This window comes from Rhinopithecus bieti, unplaced genomic scaffold (genome assembly GCF_001698545.2).
Source record: "Rhinopithecus bieti isolate Rb0 unplaced genomic scaffold, ASM169854v2 scaffold_31823, whole genome shotgun sequence".
NCBI classification, from domain to species: domain Eukaryota; kingdom Metazoa; phylum Chordata; class Mammalia; order Primates; family Cercopithecidae; genus Rhinopithecus; species Rhinopithecus bieti.
Genome location: NW_016814121.1, coordinates 2,551,317 through 2,572,661, shown reverse-complemented (window position 1 = coordinate 2,572,661; position 21,345 = coordinate 2,551,317). Strand labels below are relative to the sequence as shown.

General features: G+C 43.3%; 1 protein-coding gene across 1 annotated transcript in view; it reads left to right on the top strand.

Annotated features, from left to right (window-relative positions):
- NUP214 (nucleoporin 214) overlaps window positions 1–21,345 on the top strand; it is a 112,203-nt gene that overhangs the window by 71,978 nt on the left and 18,880 nt on the right. The window contains exons 27-31 of the mRNA XM_017849892.1: window positions 1,927–2,011; window positions 2,214–2,290; window positions 4,196–5,995; window positions 8,713–8,783; window positions 20,330–20,486. Of these exons, the coding sequence (XP_017705381.1) occupies window positions 1,927–2,011; window positions 2,214–2,290; window positions 4,196–5,995; window positions 8,713–8,783; window positions 20,330–20,486 (2,190 nt within the window). The remainder of the gene's footprint in view (window positions 1–1,926; window positions 2,012–2,213; window positions 2,291–4,195; window positions 5,996–8,712; window positions 8,784–20,329; window positions 20,487–21,345) is intronic.

Here is a 21,345-nt window from a genome sequence, read left to right as displayed (position 1 = left end):
ATAGGCGTTTGAAATTTGAGGTTTTATACAGATGTGGAGGAATCTGTTTCCATTTCTAATTTTAAAAAAACAATGATGGCTGAACTTGTAAAGTTGAATTGTTTTTAAAAAATGAAAGAATCTTCTAAACCTCATCTCAAGATGAGCCTTTGTTAAGGTGCCTGTTCTCTGTGCTACGAGCACTCATGTTGAAACCTGTGTGAGCTGCTGAAGCATTCTCTTCCCTGCAGTGACGGGGTTAGACTCTGTGGAACTGAGATCAAAATGTGTCAAAATGATTTTTTGCCATTGAAGCATTGTGCATTCAGTTCCATTAGAAAAGTCTCTTAAGTTCTTCAGTTTATGCGTTTGTAACTGGGGTCATGTTAACCAGTCTCTTTTTCCTGATTTTAATATATTGGGTGTCCTTCAGCCTAAGGAGAAAAGAGGGTATTAGAATATTATTTGAGGGGGAAAGTAATATGTATATTTTTTCTTTATTATAAATCATTATGTTTTATATTTCCCAAAGGTAATTTGAAACAAATTTTAAAGAGTAGGTCAATGCCAAGAATTATTACATCCTTTACAGATGGCTAATAATCAGTCTTCCGTGAAATGATATTCTTCTTCTTTTTTTTTTTCTTTTTTTCTTTTTTTGATTTTGAGGCAGAGTCTTACTCCGTCACCCTAGTTGGAGCACAGTGGTGAGATCTTGGCTCACTGCAGTCTTCACCTCCCGGGTTCAAGTGATTCTCTTGCCCCACCCTCCCAAGTAGCTGGGATTACAGGTGTGTACCACCGCGCCCAGCTAATTTTTGTATTTTAGTAGAGATGGGGTTTTTTCATGTTGGCCAGACTGGTCTTGAACTCCTGGCCTCAAGTGATCCACCCGCCGCAGCCTCCCAAAGTGCTGGGATTGTAGGCATGAGCCACTGCGCCTGGCCCTCTTCCCATTTTTAAAATAACCCAGAAAAGGTGGGGTCATTGAATCAATGGCTTGACACTGTTAGATAAAATTTCTTCACAAAGAAATGTTGTGTTTTGTTTTATTTTTAATATGATGGGCAGAAGTGTCTAAGTTAATACATTATTTAGTATATTTGATGTGCTTGGTCTCTTACATTTTAAAGCTAGTTTAAAATCTGCGATTTGAAGTGTGTATGTGTGTGTGTGTGTGACAGAGCAAGATTCTGTCCCCACCCCCCCCAAAAAAAAAGGGGGGGGGGCACAATCGTGGCTCACTACAACCTCCACCTCAAGGATTGATTGGCCGCCCTGATAACTGGGACTACTGGGACCACAGCTGGCTGATTTTTGTTTTTTAATTTTGGGTTTTAGTTTTGGGGTTTTGTTGTTTTGTTTGGTTTTGGGGTTTTTTTTTTTTTTTTTTTTTTTTTTTTTTTTTGGGTTTTTTTTTTTTTTTTTTTTTTTTTGGAGAAACAGGGTTTCACCATGTTGCCCAGGCTGGTCTCAAACTCCTGGGCTCAAAGGATTCACCTGCCTCAGCCTCTCAAAATGCTGGGATTACAGATGTGAGCCACCATGCCTGGCCTGAGATTTTATCACAGTGAATAATCTGTTCTGATTCACACTGGCGTGGGATGTTCTTCCTTATCTATGGTGTCTTCACTTACAGTGTAAAGAAAACGTACAGAAGGAGAGAGGAAATGGTGAAAGGAGTCAGCAAGTTTTTGAACCAGATTTTCCTAGCCCTAAAACTCAGTTCTGTCAAAATGACTGAGATAGGGCTTCTGTTTCATTGTATCCGTTGTTTTCCCTAGCAGTGTGGGACTCTCTGACATGCTTGTTGGTTTTGGAGGGGTTCTGAGAGGCTCTTCCTAGTCTAAGTGTTTTTGTCTCGCCAGACCTTCCCTCTGTCCTCTCACTTAACAGACCATCTGCTCTGGCCACCATTCCCACGTGCACATTTGTCATGTGCTGCAGCTTTGCTCATCTTGCGAGAAGTCCCCACACAAACTTCTGCTACAGAAAGCCCAGCCATCCCCCAACGGGCTCTCAACTGCTATCCGTATCGTATCTCACCCACAAACTGCTTCTCTCTGCTTAGAGATCATAGAGTTGCCTTACTGCTTCTAAGATAGGTGCTTTGACTCTGTTGTCGTTTATCTTCTAGATTGTAAATTCCTGAGGGCGGTTTGTATGAATGAATGATAAAATGGAATATTAAGAGGGTAATATTGTGCCTTGGTTTGTTCCTTTTTAATTTCTCTTTTTCTACTTGTTAGGACTGGCTTTAATTTTGGGATAATCACACCAACACCGTCTTCTAATTTCACTGCTGCACAAGGTACAGACTGTGTTCAGTAGCATTACTCATGTGTTTTCTCTAAACAAGTACAGGTTATTTTTGCCCAGATGTTAGTATTTGACTTGTTCCTGAGTCTTATTTACAGTATCTGCAATAAGTTCAGTGTTGCTAATGTGCATTAGAAATATGCTTAATTTAAGAAACTGATGTGAACGATTTCTATTTTTATAATTAATGACAAGGAAAGGATTTGCTTCTGGAAAATCAGGTCTGTACTTTAGCATTTAAACGCTAATATGTGAATTAAAATTTCTCCATTTTTTTTATCTGTAATTTAAAATTTCATCAATTTATAGGGTGATTCTGTAGGGCAAGATAGACATAGTAATAGATAGACTGTAGAAATGAAAGACCAAACTCATTTTTTTCCTTGATAACATACCAGCAAATGCACTGATCCCATGCATGTTGTTAAAAATCTGTCAATAGGCTGGGCACGGTGGCTCACGCCTGTAACCCCAACATTTGGGGAGACCGAGGCGAGCGGATCACCTGAGGTCAGGAGTTCAAGACCAGCCTGACCAACATGGAGAGACTCCATCTCTACTAAAAATACAAAATTAGCTGGCCGTGGTGGCGCATACCTATAATCCCAGCTACTCAGGAGGCTGAGACAGGAGAATCACTTGAGAGAGGCGAGGTTGCAGTGAGCCAAGATTGTGCCATTGCACTCCAGTCTGGGCAACAAGAGTGAAACTCTATCCCAAAAAAAAAAAAAAAAAAATTCCATCAATAGCATGTTTTTAACATTTAAAAGAATTTGAAGACCTGTAAAGAAACCAGATCTATTTGTTAAATGCCTTTCAGTTATCCATTTATAATTAAGTCTTTTATTTTATTTATGTATTTTGAGATGGAGTTTCACTCTTGTCATCCAGGCTGGAGTGTAATGCCGCGATCGCAGTTCACTGCCACCTCCACCTCCCAGGTTCCAGCTATTCTCCTGCCTCAGCCTCCCGAGTAGCTGGGATTACAGGTGCCCACCACCACACACGGCTAATTTTTGTATTTTTAGTAGAGACAGGGTTTCACCATGTTGATCAGGCTGGTCTCGAACTCCTGACCTTGTGATCCACCTGCCTTGGCCTCCCAAAGTGCTGGGATTACAGGTGTGAGCCACCACTCCTGGCATCGTTACTCTTTTATTTATTAACCACTGTTGTTTGACCAGGCCTTATGGGTGCTTTACCCATATTTCATGCGATCTTTGTAACAGCTCTCTGAGGGTAGGTACTGTAATGATCTGGATTTTCCAAATGGGGGAATTGAGACTCAGAGAGGTAAAGCAACCTTTCCAGATTCACACAACCAGCAAGTGGCAGAGTGCGTAGCTCCAGAGCCCATGTCCTTGACCACTAGCCTGTGCTGCCTCTGTCAGATAGCTGACTTAGTAGAGCACTAATAAGTAGCCATTAATTGTACATAAAAATTATTTTCTATGGACTGACACTTTATTTGCCCATAAAAATGAAGGAAGAACTTCCACTTCAAATCAAGTCCTGGTCTATCAGGAGGTCCACAGGCTAGTGCTGTGCCGAGGATGTTGTTAAGGAAAGCACACAGCTAGGGTAAATTAAGGGAAGAGGCCTTTTTATTTCTCTTTGGGATAATATGTTAATTTCACATATTCTAGATATTTTGTATTTGTTGTGATTTAATGGTCATAAAAAGATATTTTTTCCTTTTCACCTCAGACAACTCAGAGCTGATGTTTGTGTGGAGAAGCATGCATTCCACCTCCTTAGAGAAAGCTGCTGTGAGAACAAGGCACCCTGACTCTGTAGAGGAAGGAGAGAAACTTTGGCTTAGAAACACAATCAATGGAAATGGAATGGGTCATCTTTGCTAAATCCAACCCATTTTCTAATTTCTTTTTCTTGCTAGGGGCAACACCCTCCACTAAAGAGTCAAGCCAGCCGGACGCATTCTCATTTGGTGGGGGAAGCAAACCTTCTTATGAGGTCATTCCTGAAAGCTCACCTCCCTCAGGAATCACATCCGCATCAAACACCACCCCAGGAGAACCTGCCGCATCTAGCAGCAGACCTGTGGCACCTTCTGGAACTGCTCTTTCCACCACCTCTAGTAAGCTGGAAACCCCACCGTCCAAGTTGGGAGAGCTTCTGTTTCCAAGTTCTTTGGCTGGAGAGACTCTGGGAAGTTTTTCAGGACTGCGGGTTGGCCAAGCAGATGATTCTACAAAGCCAACCAATAAGGCTTCATCCACAAGCCTAACTAGTACCCAGCCAACCAAGACGTCAGGCGTGCCCTCAGGGTTTAATTTTACTGCCCCCTCAGTGTTAGGGAAGCACACGGAACCCCCTGTGACCTCCTCTGCAACCACCACCACAGTAGCACCAGCAGCAGCCACCAGCACTTCCTCAACTGGCGTTTTTGGCAGTCTGCCAGTCACCAGTGCAGGATCCTCTGGAGTCATCAGTTTTGGTGGGACATCTCTAAGTGGTGGCAAGACTAGTTTTTCATTTGGAAGCCAACAGACCAATAGCACAGTGCCCCCATCTGCCCCACCACCAACTACAGCTGCCACTCCCCTTCCAACATCATTCCCCACATTGTCATTCGGTAGCCTCCTGAGTTCAGCAACTACTCCCTCCCTGCCTATGTCCTCTGGCAGAAGCACAGAAGAGGCCACTTCATCAGCTTTGCCTGAGAAGCCAGGCGACAGTGAGGTCTCAGCATCAGCAACCTCACTTCTAGAGGAACAACACTCAGCCCAGCTTCCCCAGGCTCCTCCGCAAACTCCTGACTCTGTTAAAAAAGAACCTGTTCTTGCCCAGCCTGCCGTCAGCAACTCTGGCACTGCAGCATCTAGTACTGGTCTTGTAGCACTCTCTGCAGAGGCTACCCCAGCCACCACTGGGGTCCCTGATGTCAGGACAGAGGCAGTACCACCTGCTTCCTCCTTTTCTGTCCCTGGGCAGACTGCTGTCACAGCAGCCGCTATCTCAAGTGCAGGCCCTGTGGCCGTCGAAACATCAAGCGCCTCCACAGCCCCCAGCACCACATCCATTGTTGCTCCCAGCCCATCTGCAGAGGCAGCAGCATTTGGTACCGTCACTTCTGGCTCATCAGTCTTTGCTCAGCCCCCTGCTGCCAGTTCTAGCTCAGCTTTCAGCCAGCTCACCAACAGCACAGCCACTGCTCCCTCTGCCACACCCGTGTTTGGGCAGGTGGCAGCCAGCACTGCACCAAGCCTGTTTGGGCAGCAGACTGGTAGCACAGCCAGCACAGCAGCTGCCACACCACAGGTCAGCAGCTCAGGGTTTAGCAGCCCAGCTTTTGGCACCACAGCCCCAGGGGTCTTTGGACAGACAGCCTTTGGGCAGGCCTCAGTCTTTGGGCAGTCAGCGAGCAGTGCTGCAAGTGGCTTTTCCTTCAGTCAGCCTGGGTTCACTTCCGTGCCTGCCTTCGGTCAGCCTGCTTCCTCCACCCCCACATCCACCAGTGGAAGTGTCTTTGGTGCCGCCTCAAGTACCAGTAGCTCCAGTTCCTTCTCATTTGGACAGTCTTCTGCCAACACAGGAGGGGGGCTGTTTGGCCAAAGCAACCCTCCTGCTTTTGGGCAGAGTCCTGGCTTTGGACAGGGAGGCTCTGTATTTGGTGGTACCTCAGCTGCCACCACAACAGCGGCATCCTCTGGGTTCAGCTTTTGTCAAGCTTCAGGTAAGAATTTGTGGAAGCTTTTTACTTTGTTTCCCTCTCTACTGTTTGAAACATTAGCAACAGACCCCTATTACTTTTGTAATTAAAAGAAAGGGGAGACTTGAAACCCAAAAATAATCTGTAGGTTAAAGAAGACAGTTTGGAGCACATGTGGTCTCCAGAACTTGTTTGGCCTAATTGGCTGGATCCATTACAGCTTAATGCAGCTCCAGTTTTGCTTCTTAGCAAATTTTCCACTCTGCAAGCCACCGGAGTGCCAGTTTCATGGGGGAAAAACAAGCATCTTTAGCTGAGGTCCTGGCAAGTAATTTAATGACCAATAAATAGGAAATTTCAAATTTGGAAGGCACTTTAGAGATCATTATACCCAAAGCTGTCAAGCCTCAAGGAGACTGCTCTAATGTCAGATAGGATAGTGCCGGTGGAACCAGCAGGAGAATCCAAGTGTCATCATAGTCCACCACCCTGCCAGTGTTTTCTGTCCCCTCCGACACCATCTTTCTTGCTGTAATCGCAGTCACTGACATTTAATTTGGGTTTTTTTCTATTTTCAATGTTGTGACTTTTTGTAAAAACTACAGTTTATTGTTTTTGACAGTGAAACCTAATTCTTCACTATTGCATTTTCCGTTTTAGCAGCTGCTTTTACTTCTAAAAGTTATCAATAAGCAAGGCAATTTGAAAATCTGTCCTGAGATTTGCTTTCTGATAGTTATCTTGTGAAAGGTAATTCTTCAGCAGTAGACTCTAGGAGAAAAGCAAGGATCAATGATTTCGTTGTGGGCAAGATTACTAGTAACTGCTAATTCATTATTTGATGATAACTTGAAAATGGCTCATAATTTATTAGAAAGGAAACATTTTCCTTTCTTCAACAAATGTTTGTTACACTCCTCCTAAATTCAGCTATAAGGACATGGTGTTGAAAAGACAGACACAGTTTTGAGACCCACCCAATGCCCTGTGAAGAGGCCGGAGGGCCACTGAATGATGGGAAATGTGCTGACTTCGTCCAAAAAATGGGCAAGGAGAAGGCCCTATGAGTCTTAAAAGAGAGAAGGACGTGTAACACAGTCTGTATCACTACTGCGGCATTTGCTCTGCAGTCAGAACTTGAGAAGACCTCATGCACAGGCGTGGCCATACTATTTCAACAAATTCAGAACCCAAGGAGGAATCTTCTTTCATTTAGTATCTGTGTGGAAAGGTATCTGAGCTGTCTGCTTCAGCCCTAGTTGAGGAATTGAGTCTTGTCCAAGCTCACCTACCCAATCAGTGACAGAAATAAGGAAAGAGGCCAGGCATGGTGGCTCACGCCTGTAATCCCAGTACTTTGGAAGGCCGAGGCAGGGGGATCACTTGAGGTCAGGAATTTGAGACCAGCCTGGCCAACATGGAGAAGCCCCTTCTCTACTAAAAATACAAAATTAGCTGGGCGTGGTGGCAGGCGCCTATAGTCCCAGCTACTTGGGAGGCTGAGGCAGGAGAATCGCTTGAACCTGGGAGGTGGAGGTTGCAGTGAACCGAGATCACGCCACCGCACTCCAGCCTGGGCAATAGAGCGAGACTCTGTCTCCAAAAGAAATGAGAATAAAACTCCTGCCTTCTCGCTCCTTGTCTGGAGCTCTTTTGTTGAATAGTTTTGCCTCATCTTCCCAGGCCCTGTTCAGCTCAGCACTTCAACCATGTTATGCCATCTGGAAGAAAGATAAGCTATTCTGAAAGAATGTGGTATTTGAGATTCAGAAGAAACCGAGGAGTAGAAATATTCATAATATTAAGTCAGTCATTAGAAAGAATTTCTGGGGGCCGGGCGCGGTGGCTCAAGCCTGTAATCCCAGCACTTTGGGAGGCCGAGACGGGCGGATCACGAGGTCAGGAGATCGAGACCATCCTGGCTAACACGGTGAAACCCCGTCTCTACTAAAAAATACAAAAAAAACTAGCCGGGCGAGGTGGTGGGCGCCTGTAGTCCCAGCTACTCCGGAGGCTGAGGCAGGAGAATAGCGTGAACCCGGGAGGCGGAGCTTGCAGTGAGCTGAGATCCGGCCACTGCACTCCAGCCTGGGCGACAGAGCGAGACTCCGTCTCAAAAAAAAGAGAAAGAATTTCTGGTCACTGAAAGTCTGAGCATAAGCTTTTCTTAGCCCCCATCCACTTGGAGTTTGGTAGGAGAGGATTCATTCCCCAGGGCTTTGAACTTACACTACTTTAAAATGTTAGCAATGAAAAAGGGTCTTTAAAGTATTTGCTCAGAATTTTCTCCAGACTAGATGGGGAAACATTTTATTCATAAGTTGATTTATTATGGGCTATCTTAGCACACCTGAATGTCATTTAAAAAGAAACAAACTTAGGCTGGGTGTGGTGGCTCACACCTGTAATCCCAGCACTTTGGGAGGCCAAGGCTACGGGTAGATCATGAGGACAAGCGATCAAGACCATCCTGGCCAACATGGAGAAACCCCGTCTCTACTAAAAATGCAAAAATTAGCTGGGCATGGTGGCACACACTTGTAGTCCCAGCTACTCAGGAGGCTGAGGCAGAAGAATCGCTTGAACCCGGGATGCAGAGGTTGCAGCGAGCCAAGATCGCACCGTTGCACTCCGGCCTGGCAACAGAGCGAGACTCTGCCTCAAAAAAAAAAAAAAAAAATTAATGTTTTAAAAGACTCATCCAATCCAAATTGAATTTTTGTTTTCTTTGTATTTTACAGGTTTTGGGTCTAGTAATACTGGTTCTGTGTTTGGTCAAGCAGCCAGTACTGGTGGAACAGTCTTTGGCCAGGTAAATATGCACTTGTCTTCATTCATGTCAACATGTATCATACCCATTCAGTTTTCTTCACTGTTAAATAATCAGTTCATGTTGTATATCTAAATCCAGCCAATAGCCATGTGTGGTTCTTAAACTATGCTCCCTTCAACTGCCTTGGAGATGCAGGAGTCTCAGCCTCTGATTAAGGAGGACCACTAGAATTTTGATCCTCCTTCCACAGTCTTCTGGGAAAGTGTTTTGAAAGCACATTGCCTGATTCCTTTTTTCTTTAGATACAGGATCTTGCTCTGTTGCCCAGGCTGTAGTACAGTGGCACAGTCACAGCTCACTCTAGCCATAGACTCCTGGGCTCAAGCAATCCTCCTGCCTCAGCATCCCCAGTAGCTAGGATTATGTGCATGTGCCATAACACCCAGCTAATTTTTTATTTTTGTAGAGACACAGTCTCACTGTGTTGGCCAGGCTGGTCTCAAACTCCTAGCCTCAAGCGATCCTCCTGCAAGGGGATTACAGGCGTGAACTGACACGCCTGGCCACATCGCATGATTTCTATCAGTCCCCTGCATGTTAGGCCAAGGGTTGACAAACTACAGTCTGAGGGCTAAATATACCATTTGGCTTTTTGGGGGTTCATTGTTTAACTTCTTTAAGAATAGTGTTTGTGTGTGTGTGTATGTCTATATGTATGCGTGTGTGTGTGTGTGTGTGTGTGTATCTATTTTTTTTTTTTTTTTGGAGGCAGGGTCTAACTCTGTTGCCCAGGCTGGAGGACAATGGTGCAGTCTTGGCTGACTGCAGCCTCCACCTCCCAGGCTCAAGTCATCCTCCCACCTCAGTCTCCCAAGTAGCTGGGACTACAGGCTTGTGCCACCACACCCAGCTATTTTTTTTTTTCTTTTTGTATTTTTAGTTGAGACAGGGTTTTCCCATATTGCCCAGGCTGGTCTGGTCTCTTAACTCCTGAGCTCAGGGTGATCCGCCCACCATGGCCTCCCAAAGTGCTGGGATTACAGGCGTGAGCCACTGTGCCTGGCCAGTTTTTATATTTTTAAGTGGTTGTTTAAAAAGAAAAAAGAGGAAGAAGGTTTGGCAACATATATGTCCCCTCTGCTAAGCTATATGTAGCCCGGAGACTCCTTTTGGTGAACTGAGCTATTTGATGTTATATAGCTAGCAGTTATCTATGTGCCAGGCATAATTTTAAGTCTTTTATACAAATTAATTCATGTAAGCATCGCAGCACCTCCATAAGATAGGTGAGATTATTATCACCATTTAAGAGATGAGCACACTGAAGGCCCAGAGAGGTTAAATTAACTGTTACATCAGACACCAGCTACATTGAGATCATTTTAGATCATAGTAACCTCCTAAGGAACCCTTATGAAGAAAGATACCCTGATTTATCAGAAAGGATTGTGACTTTCTGAAGGTAGAATTTGTATTAGTCAAGGAGTTAATAAAGTGGTAGGCATAATATATGTTTCTTATACATGTTCAGAAAGAAATTTTCTTTATCATCTCTGTTTTCCTTTGAAGATAGGCTCTGCCCTAGTCTGTGATCTTTCTTAAGAGAGAAGTAGAACTTCTGATTTCCATTTTCTGGTAGTAGAGGACTAAGTCATTCAGGGGAACCATGTTCCCTACTGAGAACTGCTAAAAAATGCTAGATAAAACATAAAAACCCCATTTTTAAAAGCACCAATAAACTAACAAGGTATTTTACCAAGCCAAAAGGAAAATGGGAACCTAGAGAAGTAAAGTGGAGCCCACAAGTCAGTTGTGCCCTCACAGCATTTACTAATCTGAGAAAATGTGAATTTTCTATTTAATAACCCCTAAGGTGAAGGGACAAAAATCACCAACTAAGATATGCACAAAGTGGGGAGTCTAAAAGAGACCCTCCCACAATCAGCTGGGACTCCATGTTGACAGGTCTCAGCCTGTGACTAGGCTGATAATGGTTCCAGGGTGATGCTGCCTCCAGGTGTCTGGCAGAGGCAGCGCAGGCCCACCCTGAAGGAGAGGAACTTTACCTAGCCTTCGAATTACTCTTACAAGTGATTTCTGTCCCTAAATGAGACACACAAGGAAACCAGGAACTATGAGCAAGAGCCAGAATAAGCATCAGACATTACCTTTGCACAGACTACCTAAACTATCAAGCAGCTGGGGCTTACAGAGTTTAGAAGAAATCAAAGACAAACTTGAAAATACCAGTAAGGAATAGAAAATCATAGGAAGTGTCATAGCAGATTTGAAGAAGAACCAAATAGAATTTCTAAGAAAATGTAATGATTAAACTCACGTTTAAACTCAGTGGCTATATTTGGAGCAGATGAGACCTTCTGAAAGGAGTAGTGGCACACTAGAACAGAATGTGGTAGTCAACGTTTCCAGCTTTGAGGGCTATGGGTAGCCTCTGTCGGAAGCACTCAATGCTGCCATTGTAGTGCAAAAGCAGCTGTAGTAGACAATATGTAAACGAATGAGCTTGATTGTGTTCAGTAAAGCTTTGTTTACAAAAACAGGCAGTGAGCTGGATTTGGCCCCTGAGCTGTAGTTTGCTGACCAAGCCAAGGGCTGGATTTGGCCCCCGAGCTGTAGTTTGCTGACCTAACTAGAAGGTAGGTTAAGGTGAGGTATCTGGAATGCATCACAGAAAGCAAAACAAAAGACACGGAAGAGAAAAAATCCTGTGGGAGAAAATGCAACATACATTGAATCAGAATTCCAGAAGGAGAAGAGAGAAAGAAACTTCCGAAACTATTTGATAATAGTAACCCGCAGATTCAGAAGCCCAGCAAGTGCCAAACGAGAATGCATAAAAGGAAACTGATTCTGAGACCTGTCCTAGTGATACTGCAGAACACCAAAGATAAAACATTAACAGCAACTGGAGAAAAGACAGATTATCTTTCTAGGAAGCCATAGGCAGACGGACAGCAGACTTTTCAGCAATGACCATGAAAGCCAGAACGGACCACCTAGCATTTCTAAATCCACCAAAAAATATCTAAAGAATGAGTAGAAATCAAGACTTTTTTTCCGATAAGCCAGTCCTGAAAGAATTTACATCTAGCAGACCTGACTCCAGCCTGGACGACAGAGCGAGACTCCATCTCAGAAAACAAAAGAAATTCTAAGAGATATTATTTGGAAAGAAGGAAAATTTGACCTCACTAAAATTATGGCCTTCTTAATTTTAGGGTAAAACAAGCCATTAAATAGGAAAATTGTAGCCTATGTAACCAACAGTGTAATTATATTCAGAATATGTAAAGATTTCCTATAGTTCAAAAAGACAACTATACCCAAATTAAATTAAAAGGCTGACAGTACCAAGTATTGGTGAGGAAGAAGAGCAACTGGGAACTCATATATTGCTAGTGAGAGTGTAAATTCATATTAACCACTTTGGAAAACCATTTGGCAGTATCAAAACTATATACAAAATCCCTCTTGGCCCAGCAAATCTACCCTTAATATGTAACCAACAGAAATGAGTGCCTTTGTTCACCAAAAGATATGGGTAAGAATGTTCACAGCAGAATATTCTTAATAGCTAAACACAGGAAACAGTCCAAATGCTTATGAGCTAAAGAATGGATAAATAAATTGTGGTATATTTATACAGCCAAATGCCACAGAGAAATTAAATAAAATGTACTGCTCCTGTAACTGGCCTATGTTTGTGTTTTTGTTTTTGTTTTTGTTTTGAGACAGAGTCTTACTCTATTGCCTAGGCCGGAGTGCAGTGGCATGGTCTTGGCTCACTGCAACCTCTGCCTGCCAGATTCAAGCAATTCTCTTGCCTCAGCCTCCTAAGTAGCTGGGATTACAGGCACCCACCACCACGCCCAGCTAATTTTTTTATTTTTGGTAGAGATGGGGTTTCGCCATGTTGACCAGGCTGACCTTGAACTCCTGACCTCAGATGGTCTGCCCACCTGGACTTCCCAAAGTGCTGGGATTACAGGCGTGAGCCACCATGCCCAGCCTAAATTTGTGCAGGATGTAAAGAAAGTTGTGCAGGTATGTATCAGGATACAAGTATATTCACAGCAACATTGTTATAATAGCTTACAACTAGAAGCAACCCAAATGTTTATCAACATTCATATGGGTAGGTAAATTTATATTATTCCACAATAAAATTTTTTTTTCTTTTTTTATTTTTTTTGAGACAGGGTTTTACTCCTGTCATCAAGGCTGGAGTGCAATGATGTGATCTCTCTATTCACTGCAACCCTCGCCTCCCAGGCTCAAGTGGTTCTCCTGCCTTAGCTACCCAAGTACCTGAGACTACAGGTACACACACTGCCTGGCTAATTTTTTCTATTTTTTTGTAGAGACGGGGTTTCACATGTTGCCAAGGCTGGTCTTGAACTCCTGGGCTTAAGCAGTCTGCCTGCCTCAGCCTCCCAAAGTGCTGAGATTACAGACATGAGACACTATACCCAGCCCTCTTCTTTTTTTTTGAGACAGGATCTCACTCTGTCACCCAGGGTGGAGTGCAGTGGCACAGTCACAGGTAATTGCAGCCTTGATCTCCTGGGCTCAAGCAGTCTTCCTATTTCAGTCTCCAGAATAACTAGGTCCACAGATACACCACCACGCCCAACTTTTTTTTTTTTTTTTTTTTTTTTTTTTTTTTTTTTTTTTTGAGATGGAGTCTCGCTCAGTCGCCCAGGCTGGAGTGCAGTGGCGCGCTCTCGGCTCACTGCAAGCTCTGCCTCCTGGGTTCACGCCATTCTCCTGCCTCAGCCTCCCGACTAGCTGGGACTACAGGCGCCCCACGCCCGGCTAATTTTTTGCATTTTTAGTAGAGACGGGGTTTCACCATGTTCGCCAGGATGGTCTCGATCTCCTGACCTCGTGATCCGCCCACCTCGGCCTCCCAAAGTGCTGGGATTACAGGCGTGAGCCACCGCGCGCAGCTAATTTTTTCAATTTGTTGTAGAGAAGGGGTCTCACCACGTTGCCTAGGCTGGTCTGGAACTCCTGGCCCAAGTGATCCTCCCACCTGGACCTCCCAAAGTGCTGATGAGATAACAGGCGTGAGACACCATATCTGGTCCCATAATAGAATATTATCCAGCTAGGAAATTCAGCTACATGTATAACTGACAAGCACAACGTTGAACCAAAGAAATAGAAAACATCACTGTGATAAACTCCATATTGTTACTTCCCCTTCCACTCCATATTCCTCCTCCACAGAGATTATGTTTGCAGTTGGAAGGGCCAAAGATTGAAATCAAGGTTTTTTTCTATGATGGCAGGGGCCTTATTGTTTTTATTTATTGCTGCATCTCCAATGCTTAAAGACTGTGTCTAGCACATGACAGGCATTGTGGAAATGAATGACCTTTCAGGTAGCAGAAGTATCCTCAGAAAACTCTAAAGATGCTGGACAGATTCTGGCTAGGATGTAAAAGGATATAGAAAACCTTCACTGCCATAATAACACCAAGAAAAAATCAGATAATATAGAAATCACACTTACTCTGGCAGTATTGGAATTATTTACTACTGTATAACAAATTGCCTCAAAACCTAGTAGCCTGCAACAGCTACTTATTTATTATAGTCTTGGATTCTGTGGGTCATAACTTCGGATGTACTTAGTGGGGATGGCTTGTCTTCACAGTATCTGTGGTCTCAGCTGGAAGAAGGGAAGACTTGAGGCGGGAGTCATCTGAAGGCTCACTCTGTCAGTGGCTGGCTTGGCTGTTGGCTCAGACCTTAACTGGAGCTGTTAGCTGAACACCTACATTTGGCCTGTGTAGCCTGGGCTCCCTCACAACATGGTGGCTAGGTTCCAAGGATGAACATTCCAAGAAAGAGGAAGAGCCATGCTGAAGCTGTGTAACCTTTTATGACCTATCCTCAGAAGTCACAGAACATCACTTAGGTTGCATCCTCTTCATCAAGGCACTCACAAATTCCCATCCAGGTTCAAGAGGAGATACAGAGGCCACCTCTTGCTCTAGAAGAGCATATGGGACTAGAAGTAATGCTGTGATCATCTTTGGAAAATCTGTCATAATGGGACTATTGAAGAGTGGCAGAAAGCCTTGCTGAACTGATTTCCAGAGAGTGGAGCCCATCATAGGTGTGAGCACTGTGGCACAACTGCTGCTAGGGGCAGATGCCAGGTCTGGGTTTGAGCAGGTAGTAGAGAGGCCTTACCAAAGACTGAGAAAATGTACTGGCTGGAGAAGGAGCTGTTGGCAGTGATGGGGGCAAGCAAAATAAATGACCAGTAATTACATGAAAAGGTGATCAAGTAGCATTAAACTAATGAGGGAAATGAAAATCAAAACCACAATTAGTTAAGATACCACTTCACATCCACTAGGATGGCTATCATTTAAAAAGTGAAAAATAAAAATAACCAGTGTTAGCAAGAATATGGAGAAATTAGAACCCTCATACATTGCTGGTGAGAATGCAGAATTGTGCAGCTACTATAGTTTGGTGGTTTCTCAAAAAGCTAAATATAGTACTTCTAGCATATGACCCAGCAGTTCTACACGGGTAGAATGCCCAAAGCAGTTGAAAAACGGGACTCGAACAAATACTTGTACATCCGTGTTCACTGCAGCATTTATTCGCAGTAGCCAACAGGGGGAAACAGCCCAAGTGTGAAACAGCAGATGAATTGGACAAACAAATGTGGTCTGCACATTCACTGGAATGCTTTTCAGCCATAAAAAGGAGTGAAGTTCTTGGCCGGGCGCGGGGGCTCACGCCTGTAATCCCAGCACTTTGGGAGGCCAAGGCGGGCGGATCACAAGATCGGGAGATCGAGACCATCCTGGCTAACACAGTGAAACCCCATCTCTACGAAAAATACAAATAGAAACTAGCCGGGCGAGGTGGCGGGCGCCTGTAGTCCCAGCTACTCAGAAGGCTGAGGCAGGAGAATGGCGTGAACCCGGGAGGCAGAGCTTGCAGTGAGCTGAGATCTCGCCACTGCACTCCAGCCTGGGCGACAGAGCGAGACTCCGTCTCAAAAAAAAAAAAAAAAGAAAGAAAGAAAAAAAGAAAAACAGAAGTCTTTATCTGTATTTGAAGTTTAAGTCTAGTATGTGAAATTAAAAAAAATTAGGCTTAACAGCAGAGTGAATACTACAAAAGAATGGTGAACTCGAAGACATATCAATAGAAATTATCTAAAATGAAGGTCAGAGAGATGGAAAAAAAAAATGGATAGAGCATTTCTGCTATCTATGCAACAATATCAGGCAGTCCAACATAGGTGTAATCAGAATCCTGGAAGGGTAAGAGACAGAATGGGTAGGATAAATTCACAAAAGAAGTGCAAAACTTATACAATGAATACTATAAAACATTGTTGAAATTAATGACAACCTAAATAAATGAAAATACATACCATATTCATGGATCAGAAGACTCAACATTTTGTTAAGATGGAATACTTAGCTAGTGAATTGTAGAACCAGTGCTGAAACCAAAGTCTGTTCAGATTAATTTAATCATTCATATAGGAATTCATGGTGGGTAGGACAGGTGAAAATGGCTGTGTTCATGGAGCTTCCATTAGATGGAGGGAGTCATCCTTTAATAAAACAGTATAATTTCAAATAGTGTTAAGTACTATGAAGAAATAAAGCATGATGTGATAATAATTGGGGAAGATGGTTTAGGTTAGATGGTCAGGAAATGCCTCTCTGAAAAGTCTCATAAATGTCTCTTTTCTTCTTACATTTTGTTTTCTTGAATTAGGACCAAATAAAGGGCACACATTGAGATTGCTTGCTATGTCTCTTAAGTCTCTTTATCTATAGGTTCCCCTTTCATGTCTCCTTTTTGAATTTTTCCTGGTAATTCAGTTGTTGAACAAAGCTGCTCATTTGTCCTGTGGCGTTTCCCATGATCTGGTTGCTGACTGCACAGCTTCCAAGTGAGTGCCATCTGTTGCAGGAAGTCAGGGACCCTGAACAGAGGGACCTGCTGAAGCCGTGACAGAAGAACATAAATTGTGAAGATTTTATGGACATTTATTAGTTCCCCAAATTAATACTTTTATAATTTCTTAACGTCTGTCTTTACTACAATCTCTGAACATAAATCGTGAAAATTTCATGGACATTTATCACTTCCCCAGTCAATACTCTTGTGATTTCCTATGCCTGTCTTTAATTTCTTAATCCCATCATCTTCATAAGCTGAGGATGTATGTTGCCTCAGGGCCCTGTGATGATTGCGTTATCTGCACAAATTATTTGTAGAGCATCTGTGTTTGAACAATATAAAATCTGGGCATCCAAAAGGAACAGGATGGCTGCGATTTTCAGGGAACAAGGGAGATAACCACTGACCTGAGGGGCTGGACAGAACAGAGTCATGTTTCTCTTCTTACAAAAGCGAATAGGAGAAATATCACTGAATTCTTTTCTCAGCAAGGAACAGCCCTGAGAAGGAGAATGCATTCCTAGGGGGAGGTCTCCAAAATGGCCACTCTAGGAGTGTCTGTCTTATACAGTTGTAGACAAGGGATGAAATAAGCCCTGGTCTCCTGTAGTGCCCCCAGGCTTATTAGGATTAGGAAATTCCTGCCTAGTAAATTTTAGACCTGTTGTCTGCTTTCAAACCCTGTCTCCTGATAAGATATTATCAATGATAATGCATGCCCAGTGGGACATGAAACTTCATCAGCAATTCTGATTTCACCCTGGTCCTATGATCTCGCTCTGCCCCCATTTGCCTTGTGATATTTTATTGCCCTTGAAGCATGACCCTATTCGTACACCCCTCCCCTTTTGAAATCCATAAGTAAAACTTGCTGGTTTTACGGCTCAGGGGACACCACGGAACCTGCTAACATGTGATGTCTCCCCCAGACACCCGGCTTTAAAATTTCTCTCTTTAGTACTTTTTCCCTTTATTTCTCAGACCAGCCGACACTTAGGGAAAATAGAAAAGAACCTACACTGAAATAATGGGGTCTGGTTCCCCGATAACCATTCTCGACCCTCTGTTACTTCCTCTGCAGTGGTGGTTGGGTCTAGAGACTTGAGGAGAGTCAAGTTGATTTTTTTTGGCAATATTGTTAAGTCTAGATCTTAAACACTCCTTACTTCTTACACTATATTAAGGCATTATTGTTAAAATTTTCAGATATAATGGTCATGGGGTGATGGTTTGTTTTATAGATTTATACAGGAAAATTAGTGGATGAAATGATATGTCTGAGATTTGCTCCACTGTAATAAAGGATAAGAAGTACTTGGGGGTAAAGACAAAATCTGACAGGCCATGAGTTGAGCATTGTTGTATCTGGCTGTTGGGTGTCTGGAGGGTTCATTATACTCTTCTGTCTGCTTTTGTACAGTTTTAGATTGTCCATAATTTTATGTTTTAAAGCCTATTATTTATCTCAAAATGAATGAAATTCTCCCTCACCCATTTATGAGGATACAATAACTATCAATTCATGTTGACTTCAGTAAAGTATGTTAGTGATGAACTTCATTTTTATGGGAAGCCATTATTTATCAAATCACTTTTTTTTTTTTTTTTGGACGGAGTTTCGCTCTTGTTGACCAGACTGAAGTGCAGTGGCGTGATACTGCCTCACTGCAACCTCCACCTCCCAGGTTCAAGCGATTCTCCTGCCTCAGCCTCCCAGGTAGCTGGGATTACAGGAATGCACCACCACACCCAGCTAATTTTGTATTTTTAGTAGAGACAGGGTTTCTCCATGTTGGCTAATCTAGTCTCTAACTCCCGACCTCAGGTGATCCATCTGCCTTGGCCTCCCAAAGTGCTGGGATTATAGGTGTGAGCCACTGCCCCCAACCTATCAAATCACATTTTAAAAATTAAGCTGAACCATTTGAGGTTTCTGAGCCTTGTCAGGCAAAATGCTCATATACTGGCAGTTTTCTGTGTTTCAGCCTGATGCATGGATGTCAGCTAAGCAGTCAGATACCTTCCACGTGCATGCATTCATTTTTAGGTTTCCTACCTTTCTGTGGCAGTTTACTAGTTATCAGAGCCATTTTTTGTTAGGACTGGATTGGATTCCTAGTTTTTAAATGGTTGTAGTGAATTGGTACTGTTTTGTTGTCGTCGTCGTCGTCGTCGTTGTTGTTAAGAAATTTAAAGGGGAAATAAAAGAGACTAGGAAGTACATTAAGTATGTTGCCCTAAAACAGAAATTAGCTTGTTGTATTTGAGGCACAGAAGATATGTGTGACTATCCTGAGTGAGGAGGAGGGTGATAAAAGATGATATCAGAGCGGTGGACGAGGGACAGATCATGTAGGGCCTTCTGGAATTGGTAGACAGGAGCGAAATGATGTGACTGCATTGCAAGTAGTGCTCTAGCTGCTGTGTAGACATAGACCGTAGTGGGAGCAAAAGACCAGCTAAGTTGTTGCATAGTCTGGGCAAAAGCTTGGGGTTAGGTGGCTCAGGCCAGAGTAGAAAGGAGGGGATACCCTGGGGGGTGGGGGGTGTTTCAGAAGTGGCCCCTGGAGGTTCAACGAGTAGAGATTAAATGATCACTTAGAAAATACTTAGAAATGTGTCTAGCACGTACAAGAGTGCTTGATTTTTGGTTCATTGTGGTTAAAACACTGAACAACCATTTTTTGAGCATATAAGTCTGTTTCAGGCTCTGTTCTAAAGTATGTTACATTTCTTGGCTCATGTAATTCACTCGCCACCATGTTGAGGTGGGTAGTTTATTACCCCCATTTTACAGGAGGGAATCGATAACACCGCTCTGCTCTTGCAAGTTTCTGTGCACAGTGGCCCCTTTCTAAAGTCCATCTTATTCTGCATTCTCAGCCACGGAGAGATGACACTTAACTAATGTGAATTGGCCCCTCAGATGTAACCCAGTTGTTCTTTAAGAACCAGCTTCCAGAGAAGTTAAGTGTCTGGGACCTGACACAGCCTCGAGTCAGCATTTGTCCCTGCACTAGCAGCATCTTCTGAGCATGAGATTTGCGAACTTGGGCCGAATTCAGCTTTGGTCATCATTTCAACAATGAAGCTAATTTAAGCTTACTTCTGCAGCACTGGGAAAGTCATTATGAAATAAAAGCGCACAAATCGAGAGAAAGACAGTGAAAATCACTTACTATCCATTGCTGATGAGTTCAGCCAAACACTGGAGGAATCAGAATAAGGGGTGTTCATAATAGCTTGTAAATGTTTTCAAACTTTTTATTTGGTGGATCTCCTGTGGGTTTGGTTTTCCTGACCCTGGTATTGTGTCACACAGACAGTGTGGGCAGCGTGGCAGATAAACATTAAAAGTTCCCACCTACTATAAGTCATGTTTTCAGAGAACTGTGAACATGGAATAGCTTGAGAATTTCTCATAGGTAGGAAGTCCCTGTCCAGAGTCTAGCTTCTTTTGTGGTTGTTAGAGCATTTGTACCAGAACTAATCAGAGTTCTCTTGCTTTTTCCATTTGTACCAGCTGTGAGTACCTCCTGCCCACGGATGCAGCCTGCCATTTCACGATGACCTCTCATCCTATCTTACTTCCTGACCCTTTTGTTTTTTAGCAATCATCCTCTTCCAGTGGTAGCGTGTTTGGGTCTGGAAACACTGGAAGAGGGGGAGGTTTCTTCAGTGGCCTTGGAGGAAAACCCAGTCAGGATGCAGCCAACAAAAACCCATTCAGCTCGGCCAGTGGGGGCTTTGGATCTACAGCTACTGCAAGTAAGTTGAGAAGACTTTTCCCAGTCCCTTGGTACCCTAATGCCATTTTCATTCTTAGGGAGTTATCAAAGCTTAAGTGACAAGTGTAAAAAGAAAAAAAAAAATCTAGAAGGACCATTTAAAATGTCTTCCCCAAAGCAATGTGATCTGTTTTGGTTTTTTATTTTTGGTTTTTTAATGAGATGTGCTATATAATCATGAAAAGACATCAGATCTGCAGGGAGAGGATCTGTGTATTGAGCTGCTCCCCTCTTCTCTCCCAAGGCCCAAATCGTTCTGTTTCTTAGTATTGGAGTGACTTGAAGTGAAGGCAAGCAGACAAGCATTAATGAGCGGCAGCAGAGCAAGCCGGGGATGCTGGGAGGAGAGCGTGTAGACTTTCGTTTGGGTAGTACTCTCCGAAGTTTCCTTAAAATGCAGCTCCTGTGGGGAGATGTCATCCAAAAGTGGAAGCCTTTACTGTTTCTCACCTCTTACATTTTTGTATTATTTTCATCTGAAGCTGTAGGTTTTTTTTTTTTTTTTTTTTTTTTTTTTTTTTGAGACAGAGTTTCACTCTTGTTGCCCAGGCTGGAGTGCAATGGTGCAATCTCGGCTCACTACAACCTCTGCCTCCTGGGTTCAAACGATTCTTCCGGCTTAGCCTCCCAAGTAACTGGGATTACAGGCATGTGCCACCATGCCCAGCTGATTTTTATATTTTTGGCAGAGACAGTGTTTAGCTATGTTGACCAATCTGGTCTCAAACTCCTCTGCCCGCTTCGGCCTCCCAAAGTGCTGGGATTATAGGATGAGCCACCATGCCCAGCCTTCTTTAGCTAATTTTTAAAATTTTTTTTTTTTTTTTTTTTTTTTTTTT